Genomic DNA, 12197 nt, shown 5'->3' on the forward strand with positions numbered 1-12197 from the left:
ACCCACTGCCGCTGCATTTTATGAGCGTTTTGAGCGAAGAATTTGTGTATCGCAGGGCTCTCGGGAGCGTGAATATCCACTTTATTAATTACACAAAGAAGTTTTGGGCCACAACTTGTGGTGAACACAAGTTTTAGTGGAGGGAATGTTTTGTACTGAAGGTGGCAGTAGAGGAACCGGTAAGCTACAGTAAGAAATTATTATTATGTGGTAACCATGAACACAACAGCAACCTTCATGTCTGTGCTCTGAGAGAGCTTTAAGCTTTTTTTATTATCTACCCTAGTTTTTACCACTTTTGTTCAAAGATATGATATTTTGTGTTGAAAAATATAAAGTTTTCTTGTAGGAGGAACCACAAACCCACCAACACATATGTGCACAAAGTCTCCCACAAACCTGGAAAAATGCTTTAAGTTAGTAACAAAAACATCTGTACGAGTATCAGATGAACTTCATCAGAGATATATTACATTTAATAAATACTTCTCTATTATGATCAAAAACATTCCTCAGAAGTTCAATAAGGCTGTAAATATTTTCCCTATAAATACTTCTGATCAATCCATTGATCAGTTTCAGCCTTAAATAAACAACTTATAGTTAGCCCCGCCCATTCTGAGTACAGATAATAATACCGATGAACACATGAATATGTACTCGTTCATCCCTTAATTCAGACTAAATCACCCGTAAATAAACAACAGAACACAAGTGAATGCAGACAGAAGACTTTTAATTTGAAAGCTTTCATTCTGCAGGAAGTTCACCACAGCTGACATCTTTTAAAAAGTTTCCCCAACACATGAAGAAGAGAATCTTTGGCTTCATTTCAGCCAAACTTCCCACTTCCATCAACACACTCCCGCGCTTTTAAATAAAAAATAAAATTAGCACTCTGAATGGCACATTATCATCATCATCATCATCATCATCATCACCACCAAACCCCTAAAACCTGCAGGCAGAACTCCCCCCCCCCGCCCGCCTGTAATGCCCGATCACATGGTTAACAACAACTCTGAGCTCTGCTGGACAGATTATTGATTAGTGTGACACTTTAAAATTAGTTTTCCTCGACCCGATGATGAGATACTCACGACATCGGCTGCGGCCACACCAGCGTCTAATGAAAACCGAACGCCGGGATTCATTTTTCTTCTACAGCTTCAATAGGTGTTTATTTTAGAGTCCCACTGCAGTGAGCTCAGAGGACCCTGCAGCTTCAAAAATACAACGAAAACACATCTTCAATCTAATTACTGCAGCAACAGCTCGGCCACAGACGATAATTTAATCAACACAAACCGGTCCTGATGTTCCCTCTTTGTGTTGAGGAGCCACCTGTGGCATCATCCGTCCGTCTGTTACATAAAACATGCTAATGCAAGCTAATTATTATTTTCACTGTTTTAAATCTGTGGAGTTATTTCTTTAGTCTGTAAAATGTAGAAAAATAGTGAAAAAAAAGTTCACTTCTAAATTCGGAGAAATCCCCTTATTTGTTTTTCTTATTTTCAAAATAGAAAATAAAATCGGAAAATAAAAACAGATTTTTTTGTCATTAATTTATGAATCAAACACAAAAAGAAATTTAAATAACAACTACCGTACTTTCTATTTCATGCTCAAGTCAGAACTAGGAAATTAAATAACAGGCAACAGACCAAAATTGATGCATTAATGTAAAATTAACGTATCCACTTTGCGTAACCAGAATGTTCGGCTACTCACTTCATCGTGTCTTGCACTTGGCGGCCCAACATTTGTGTGATGGCGCGCCCCGATTTAACGTAATAAATATTACTCGAACATCAATAAAAGTTTTTTTAAACAGGTATTTTGGACAATGTCACGTTAAAAGTCTATCTAACGTTGTATCTAACTGTTATTGGAGCACAGAGCACAAAGGGGCGGGGCTTCGGAAGCATCAATGTCACTGGTGTATGAAGAGAGCACATGATCAGAGCTGATAAAGAGTTATTAGACATACTGACTCACAGACCTGAGACCTTTGGCAACACAACAGGACCCAACTGAGAGCCCATTAAACAGAATCTGTGGACCTGTTCAGACCTCTACCTTCATGTTTTTCAGACACGACGACCAAAGCTGAAGCTGCTGCAACCCGACTTCACTGTTTATTTAAAAAAAAAAAAAAAACTTAAAAATGTGGATTTCTGGGAGAACATTCGTTATTTCTGTTCTTATGTTTACATTTCAAACTAAAAGCCCATCTGCCAGCATCTACAGAATCAAAACAATGGTACTACGTTCAGGGAATATTTGGTTTGTATTTTTAAAGATTAGAAAAAGTGCACTACATGGCCAAAAGTATGTGGACAACCGCTGTGATAACAGCCTCCATCCTGTCCTGTGAAAAACATACATCTCCAAAACGGAGCGGTTTGTGACGATGCACTTTTCAGGTATGTTGAAACAGAAAAAGGACAAACTGCTGCCACATTGCTGGAAGGACACATCATCTAAAACAAGTGACTGTTCTCTAATAATTACTTTTTTCTTGTGAAATTCTAGATTTTAGTTTTACTATTTGGAGCCACTAAATATTGGTATAATTAAACTGTTTGTAGTTTCTAGTCTTGAAACAGACATATTAACCCTGTGACGACGGGAGTCACGAGCCAAAAACATTTGGTACCAGAGGTCTAAAATATCATTGTAAGGTGTCCAGTAGGCTAAATTGTTTTTCCCAGGGTGGCGAAGTCATGACCTGCTCTGACTGGCTAGTCCTCGTTGCCTCCGTTGGTTAGGTTTAGGTTAAGTCTATCACAGTCCTAATCCACCAACTAGGAACCGGCTCTGTTCTGATCTGGGCGTATTATTCTACAGGTTGTTTTGCAACGCCCTCTGTTGACGGATCCTTGATTACAATTCAATGCACTGATTGGTTCCACTCAAAACTGGTAGAAACATTTGCAGATTCACCAGTTAGCACCAAGCTGCCAAGAATCAGAGCTGATTTGGTGGAAAAACACTACCAGAGAAGAAGCGACTTCGCCATCCTGGAAAAGAACAAAAACAAACATTATTGTGTCGAGTACGGGACCAAAATCAGGAAAAATCCATCCCAACAAAAAGTACAAAGCATGCGGATGGGTTCGTCCGCACACTTTGGGCCATGTAGTGTAGTTTCAGTGAAACGGGCCCACAGAAAAAGTATTTTCATAAAAACATAGAAATTTTCCGATACCACCTTTTCCTTCTCGATACCGAGACCGATCCGATACATGTCCGTTAAACAACAGATAGACACACATTTTTTAAACAAGCTTATACCAAAGCCTGTACCTTGTGAGGTTAAACCCTCAAAAGAAAAGCAGACTTGCAGAGGACGTAGCACGGACCCAGTTCGGGGCTAATAAATTATGAGGCGTCAGATCGGTGCACAAACCACATTTTAGGCAGCATCGGAACAAATCTACAAACCCTTTAAAATAAACTTATTTTCAAATATAACGAACTTAAAAACCTGATGGTTTGTATAGATTCTGTCCAGCAGTCAGATCGTGTGTCCTGTTTCTCAGCGGTTCATCGTTACAGTAAAAACTAAACCCAGTGAAAACCATTTCTCATGTTAAAAAAAATAATCAGTGCATGTGGCGGCTGCTCTGTGGGCGTGGAGAGCGGTCGAGGTCGGTTGTCTATCGGCTGCTCTACGTTCACTCACTCGCTCATTCACTCAGACCGTAGAATCAGTCACATGGCGGCTCCCGCGGCGTGGAGATAAGGCAAAACAAGAAGCGGCACGGTGATGTCACTGCGGTCCTCTCTCTGCTGCAGGCGGCGTGAAGTTTCCTCTGCAATGAGCCAGAGACACAGACCGACCGCCGTCTGTCGCTGCTGGTACTTAGCAATTAATACTTAAAATAGAAAAAAAAGCAACCCACTTTTTTTTTTTTTATAAAAATGCTCAAAAACTTTGAGTACTGAACCATCGTCCTTCAGCACCGTTTGGATTCGTTAGAAAATTATAAGAAATTCTTTAAAAACAACAAAGAGTCCTTGATTCCTTCAGCTCTCAGGTCCGTTTCAGTGGAACTCCACGAACTCCTCCAGCGTTTTGGGGATCTGGTTGCGGTAGGTGATCTGGTGCTGACCGGACAGCGCGCGCCGCCAGGCACTTGAGGCTCATCTTCATCTGGGTCTTCAGCAGGATCTCCGACACGCCGGTGGTGCTCTTGTCCAGCGGCGTCTTCTTCTGCTTGTTGGTCATGTCTGTGTGGGCGCCGGCCTCCACCAGGTTGATGATGATGGCGTGCAGCGTCAGGAAGTCGCTGATGGGCCGGTTGTACTGGACGATGACGTGCAGCGGCGTGTTGCCCTCGTTGTCGACGGCGTTGACCTGCGCGCCGCAGTCCAGCAGCAGCTTGGTGACCTGGGCACTGGGGAAGCTGCACACGTCGTTGGTGTGGAAGTCGTCGACCGGCGTGCTGGAGCTGATGGCGAGGTGGAGCAGAGAGGAGCCTTCACGGGACCGCGGGTCCAGCTGGATCAGGTTGTAGATGTGCTTGTTGATGCGGGCGCGCTCCTCGTCGCCACAGGTGGTCTTGGTGGAGATGCAGGCGAGGTACAGGAAGGTGAAAACATTCGACTCGTAATTGTCCATGGCCTGAGGCAGCTCGGATTCGACCGCCGTGTCCACTCGGGCCATGCTACGCTGAATCTCCACCACGCTGCAGCTCAGCACCTGCTCCACGGCCGAGGCCAGAACCTGCTCCTTCAGGTGGACCATCTGCGAGAACACCTGGGCGAAGCGCAGCAGATCCTTGTGCGTGTTCCGGTTGCCTTTCTGCCGCAGACGCAGCGCGTGAAGCCACAGTTTGATGCACTGTTCAAACTCCATGTTATCGGCGTAGACGGCGCCGCGATAGATGATGGGGTGTGACACGTCGATATTGTCCGAGCCCAGGATGCGCTCCCGGATCATCAGCCCCTCCATGTGCAGAGCGTCCCGGTCCACACGGATGGCCTCCAGTTCTTGGGGTGTCTGGCACTCGCAGCGCCCGCCGTAGGCCTCGATGGGCGGCAGCAGCTCCTTGGTGATGATGTTCTCTGGGTCGCGGTAGCGCTCCGTCATGGCCATGTGCAGGTAGTGGTATGTCCTCTGGATGTCGTAGTTTTCCCGGTCGTTGGCGAACGAGGCGCCGAGCAGCTCCAGGGCCTCGATACGGCTGCGGGGGTCACAGTCGGCGTGCGCCAGCAGCAGCTCCACCACGTCTGCTTTGCAGCTCTCTGCCGCGACCTTCAGGGGCGTCATGCCGTGTCCATTCACCACCATGGCTGCCTGACAGCGCACCAGCTCAGTTACAATCTCCAGATGGCCCGCTTCCGCCGCAAAGTGCAGGGCGGTGGCGCCGCAGTGGGCCTTGGCGTTGGGGTCGGCGCCCTGCTCCAACAGGAACTTCACCACGTCCGTGTGGCCTTTATAGGCGGCAATCATCAGGCAGGTGTTGTTGTACTTGTTGGTGATGCTGATGTCGGCGCTGTGCTCCACCAGGTAGCGGACAATGTCCAGGCGCCCGTCGAAGCAGGCGGCCCGCAGCGGCGTGGAGTTGGTGATGGTGGTGTGGTTAACGTTGGCACGGTGACTCACCAGCAGGCGCACCACCTCAAAGTGCCCCGCTCCGGCTGCACACCACAGCGCCGTGGCCCCGTCGATGACGTAGCTGCAGGACAGACAGACAGACAGACAGACAGACAGACAGGAGACAGACAGACAGACAGACAGCAGTGAGGACACGTTAAACATTCAGGTTGTGAACCAAGAACAAGGCTTCGGGGTGGAAACTGTCCAACTCTGTTAAATATTAAAATGAAATATTAGGTGTTTTTCCTTTGAAGTTAAAGTTTCCTTAAGTTTAAATCTGTTGCAGTCACAGGTCTGATTTCATTAGTTTACCATCACCTGAATATAGGAATTGTTCTTTGTGTGTGTTGCAGCCACCGTAGTAGATTCTTTGGGCTCTGAGAGGAGGGTGAAGCGAGGGAGTTGCTATCTGGAATTACACTACTAGATGCCACTGAACTAGATAAAGTGTGTCGCAGTGTTTGAGCTGGTAGATGTGAGTAACGTGTACAGGAAGTGACACAAGAGGGTTTTTATTGGGCGCAACTAAATAAAAAAAGTCAGAAAAGGAAAATCTATAAAACGATTTCGACACATTTCTGCAAACGTGATGTAAAAATATTGTAATTTATTCTAATGAGAGAGATACTGTGACATCAGTGAGTGGGTGTGGTCGGCTGGATGAACCAGTTTCAGAGAGAGGAGCTGGTTTCTGTTTGACTTTAACACTCTGATACTGAACTTTACTTTCTTTAAGAGTTTCTGCGACACAAACAGACAAATAAAGTGTTTCACTACTTTAATACAAACTGGATTTAAACCGTCGTCAGTCTGAAGTTTGGGAGAAATTAAAGCGGTAAAGTAATGTAACTAGTAATGTAACTAATTACTGTTGACAGGGGTAATAAGTTAAGTAACATTACTTTAGAAAAAAAGTAATAAATTACTTTTTGTTTTTAGTTACACTGTTGGTAATGAATTATTCTGGAGGCAGGAACCTTAAAACATGGACTAATTATTTCTGAATGATCTTAATAACCTGATACCAGATCAATAAACATGAACACTGGAGCTCACACCCGTCGAACCGGACCGTGCCGGTCTGTTCCGTGTCCACCCTGTAGTGGTCCAGGAGCAGCCGGACCACTTTGTCGTGTCCGTTCCGGGCTGCGATGATGAGGGGAGTGGACCTCTGTCCGGCCAGCTGGGTCACGTAGGCCAGCAGGTACCGGGTCTCGGGCTCGGAGTGGTTGAGCAGCAGCGCGGCCAGGGTCAGGACTCGGCCCTCGCTGGCCGCCTTGTACACGTACCCGGCCAGAGACTCCATCTGCGCCCGGCAGGGAGCCACGACCTCCGCTTCTTTCTTCGCAGCTGGCAGCGTCCAGTCCTCCACAGCGAGCCGCCTCCCATTAAAATGTCCGAACCGGCTCCGGCGCACGCATGAAACGTTGAGCTTCTCCGTTATAGCGGCGAGAGAAACCGGAGCTAATCCGACACCGAGCGTCCGCCGCCCGGATCCGGCGACAGCGGAGGGCCGGTTAGCTTCTGTGCTAACGTTAGCTCCCACTAACAGTTCCAGCCGTCCTGATGAAGCTCCGGTCGGACTGGATTCAGCCGTTAGCTCGGTGCTCGCTTCAATACAAACAACTTCTACCGGAGCTTCTGAGGGAAAACCGGGAAAAAAAACCGTCAAAGATTTCAAAAACAAACACTTTCACCTCTCCACAGACACTCATTGGCCGGAAGTTGCCGTGCAGCGTGAAAATACGTCCGAGTGGAACTTTCTCTCGCTCATATAAGTTCCGCCTCTCTGGCTTCCGCTTGAAAAAAACTAAAAACTTTATTCAACAGTTTGAACGGAAACAAAATGCATAAATAAAATAAAAACAAAACATGAATAAAAGATGTAAAGAAACTGTAATGTTGCGAAAAAAATGAGGAGGATCTATTGTCAGAAATATAATCTAATATATTCTAAGTATATTTTCATTAATGTATAACCACCAGAATATAATAATCACTGTGTTTGTGTAGAACAGGACTCTCAAAGGGCAATATTCATATATTCTATAATAATATAATAACATTTTTATTACGGCCACTGTAGTTTCTCCCCCGCTCTTCACAACCCGTTCTCATTCCCAGCTCATCAGATACTGACGCAAGGGCTCGCAATCTGAAACTTCACCACTAAATCCTTCATACTGGTCCTTTAAGTACGCCTCCACCATTTTAAGTTTGCTATATATAATCTATATATATATAGATATAGATATATACAATATATATAGCTATATATATAAACCTGTAACTCTCATATTTATTCTTCTATTCTATTTAATGTGTCTTTTCTAATCTGTTGTGTTGTTTCTGGAGCCGCTGTAACCCCCCCCCCCGTGGGATCAATAAAGTCTGATCTTCTTTTATTCTTTTATCACACAAGTCTTACAACCTCACAGACACTTTCTTTTCTCTGATTCACTTTTTATTGTTTTTCTCAAAATAATAACGTTCAAAACAAAGACTTCACAGACAGAAAAAACAAAAATAAAAACAATATTTCAACAAGAAAACAGAATAATACAATAAAAACAATACACAAACACACATTTTCATTTAGTTTTCTTCAAACTGCGAATAGATATCGATCTACTGTGTATATTTTAGAGTTTATATTTTTATTTAAGATGTAAGCTTTGAAGAGCTGAACACAGTGAATGTTCACAGCCTCGAGTCTGAGTCTGTCTGATTGTGAGAATGATCAGAATACAGAATACAGAGACTGTATAAAAATATCAGGAAAACTCATCTCTGATCAATACTGACAGGAAATAATCAAACTTCAGCAGTGACTGAGTTCACTGTTTGGGTTCATTGATCAGTTGATCAGCTGTTCTCTGCTGTTATTGGTATTATTAAATATAATATGTAATATACAGAGAATATAGTCAGTTTACTGATGATAGAACATTTTCTGATGTTAAACTCAGAAAAAAACAAAATTCTTGTTCTTGGCCCCAAAAACCTTAGAGACTCACTGTCTAAAGATATAGTTACTCTAGATGGCATTACCTTGGCCTCTAGCACCACTGTCAGGAATCTTGGAGTTATCTTTGATCAGGATTTGTCATTTAACTCCCACATAAAGCAGACCTCTAGGACTGCCTTCTTTCATTTACGTAATATTAGAAAAATTAGACACATACTATCACAGACAGATGCAGAAAAACTAATCCATGCATTTGTTACTTCAAGGCTGGATTACTGCAACTCTTTATTATCAGGTTGCCCCAATAAATCCATTAAAACACTCCAATTAATTCAGAACGCTGCAGCACGAGTACTGACAGGAACTAGAAAAAGAGATCACATCTCTCCTGTACTAGCTTCTCTGCACTGGCTCCCTGTAAAATGTAGAATAGAATTTAAAATCCTCCTCCTCACCTATAAAGCTCTTCATGGTCAGGCCCCTTCATATCTTAAAGAGCTCATAGTACCCTATTACCCCACTAGAACACTACGTTCTCTGAGTGCTGGGCTACTTGTGGTTCCTATAGTCTCTAAAAGTAGAACAGGAGCCAGAGCCTTCAGTTACCAAGCTCCTCTCCTGTGGAACCAGCTTCCAGTTGTGGTTCGGGAGGCAGACACCCTCACCACATTCAAGAGTAGGCTTAAGACATTCCTCTTTGATAAAGCTTATAGTTAGGGCTGGATCAGGTGAGTCCTGAACCATCCCTTAGTTATGCTGCTATAGGCCTAGACTATCGGGGGATTTCCCATGGTGCACTGAGCTCCTCTCTTCTTCTCTCTTTCTGCACTCATTCATGTTCCCATTAATGCATGTTACTAACTTCACTTCTTCCCCGGAGTTCTTGTGCTTTCTCGTCTCGCAGGTTCTCATGGATCCTGGTGGAGCCTCCTGCCATGGTCCTGCTAGACTGCCATTGCCAATACTGTTGTTGCTGTGCACCTGTCTGTCTGTCTGCTCTCTCTCTCTCTCTCTCTCTCTGTGTCTCTCTGTCTCTCTCTCACCCCTCTCTCTCTCTCGTCTCTCTCTCTCAGCCCAACTGGTCGAGACAGACGACCACCCACCTAGAGCCGAAGGATCTGTCCTAGGTTTCTGCCTTTTAACAGACAGTGTTTCCTTGCCCTTGTCGCCAAGTGTCTCGCTCATGGTGGTACTGTTGGGTCTCTGTAAATAATGTTATAAGGAGTTCGGTCTAGACCTGCTCTATTTGAAAAGTGTCCTGAGATAACTTCTGTTATGAATTGGCGCTATACAAATAAAATTGAATTTAATTGAATTGAAAAAAGGTTGTGTAATACTGAGTGCATGTAGGGGCCAATATTTTAAAAATAGGTGGATTGCCCTAATGTGGGACACCTAAGCTCCAGTGGGTGTGGCTCTTCCCCAAACTAATGACTGTAGCTGTAGTGTCATGTGATCAAAATCACATGACCTTTGAACTGTCCAGTCATAAATTAGGGCAGGGCAATCATCAAACAGGAAGTACCAGGAAGCAAAAAATGTCCCACATTAGGGCAATCTACCTCCTGATTGATTTCTTTATAATATAATAATATAATTGTCTATTTGGGTCATTTCAGCCAGCAGCACATTAAAAGGGAAGATACTGTTAAACAACCGGAGTTTCTACATGTTTCCTGGATCGGCCGATCATTACACAGCCATTATTTAAATAAATAATTATTGATCTGTTATTTATTCTATTCACTGGCGGACGAAAACATGTTGACACAGTTTTCTGAAACCAGTTTGCGCATGAAAACTGAGGAAACAGTTCCACCGACACATACAGGGCAGGAATAACACGGTTAACACATAAACACAGTTACACCACAGTTATAACACAGTTACAAGAGTGTTACACCACAGTTATAACACAGTTACAAGAGTGTTATACCACAGTTATAACACAGTTATAACACGGTTATAACACAGTTACACACAGTTACACACGGTTACACACGGTTATAACACGGTTACGCCACAGTTATACAATGTTTTTAGGTAACCTTCTGAATGACCCACTCAGTCAGTTTGGCATCAGCCTGTGTTAAATCGGCCGTAAAGATTTCCTCATTAAACTTAATGAGACGCAGTAAATAATCAGTTTCCCAGAATCTGATCGCTGCGGGTCTAAAGAGAAGAATGCTAGCAGCTAACTAGCTAACGGCACTCAGATTACCCAGAAGCCCCAAATCAGACTGAATGGAACAAACTCTGAGAGTGAATCGAGTCCATTCATATCCACCGTTTTCCAGCCACTTCTCTCGCAGTGCAGCCTGATGGGAAAAAGTCTTTCTGTGCCAGTGTGCATCACCTGACGGACGCCCCCGCTGTAATTACACAGGTCAGCCTCTGTGTGTCTACCTGGGGGGGTTGATGTGGGGGGAGGAAGTATTCAGGTCCCAACCACACTGTGAAAATACTGCAGTACAAATACTGTGTTATAAACCTCACTGAGTATTATAGTAACATTTACTGAAAGACGTCAGTGTGCAGTGAAAGGTTCCTGTAGTGTTTAATATTCTATCTGATGTGTCTTTATTATATTACTGCTGTATTAATGTTATATATATATATATATATATATAATTATATAATAGTTTTGGTCCTGCTACAGTTTCTCTACCACACTGTTAGCTGCTGGCCACCGGGACCTGACCCTGACAACGGGCTGAGGAAGAGGAGTGATGATCAAACGCTCACTACTGAATGGATCATTAAAATAAAAACAAATCCACAAATATGAACGTGTTAATCCCGTTTATGGAACCTGTTGGAGGGAGAGATTTAAAGCACAGACAGCTGTCAGAGCTTCATCCAGGAGAAAAAGATTTAAACAGGTTTTTTAAAAGCTGTAGGAGTTGTAGTTAATGAACACACGGCGTGTGTCAGGACTGTGAATAGAGGGTTTGAAACTTCAGACGAAGTTGCCTGTGATCGCAGCTTCCAGACGTCCTGCGGTGTGACAGAGCGTTGTTAGCGTAGCATTAAAGCTCAGTGTGCGACTGACTGATGGTTAAACACCGTCTGCTTTATCTCTTTAATGTAAGAGAATGACAATCATTTGTTTTGTGAATTTTTGCATTAGTTGGAAGTTTGTTGCTACCTCAGACGTCACTTGAAGGTAAAAGTAAGTACAAATCACACTGATAGCATCATTGTCTTTATTTGGTTGTACATTAATTATTAGTGTTGAACGAGTACTCGGCTGAAACGAGTATCCTGTACAGATAATGTACTTTAGTATCACCACCCAGGTTTCCTGAATAGCAACATTCAGATTTCCACCAGTAGAGGGCGCTCAATGTGTATTATTATAGCATATATATGTAGAATTCAAATATTTTTCACTAAAATGTCCAGATTTAGACCAGAATCAGTCAACAACAGTAGTAAACACCCAGATACAGTTTATGAATAATAATAATATTCTCATCAGCAGCAGTGAACTGATTTGACTGCACGGGATGGATCGGACCATAATCCCACAGGGGAGACTGCTGGGACCTCAGCTGTACACAGTGAACACAATGAGGAACATCAACACACACACACCTGGACTTTGGAGGTCCATCC

The 12197-nt window shown here is 43.7% G+C and overlaps 1 protein-coding gene across 1 annotated transcript; it reads right to left on the reverse strand.

Annotated features, from left to right (window-relative positions):
- Positions 1–719: 719 nt before the first annotated feature.
- Positions 720–7068, reverse strand: fem1b (fem-1 homolog b). Its single transcript, XM_051380823.1, is given in 3 exon segments — positions 720–4116; positions 4118–5690; positions 6670–7068. Coding segments are annotated over 3 exon segments (1884 nt in total). The 5' UTR covers positions 6918–7068; the 3' UTR covers positions 720–4053.
- Between the last annotated feature and the right edge of the window lie 5129 nt (positions 7069–12197).

Source organism: Dicentrarchus labrax, unplaced genomic scaffold (assembly GCF_905237075.1).
Source record: "Dicentrarchus labrax unplaced genomic scaffold, dlabrax2021, whole genome shotgun sequence".
Classification (NCBI taxonomy): Eukaryota; Metazoa; Chordata; class Actinopteri; family Moronidae; genus Dicentrarchus; species Dicentrarchus labrax.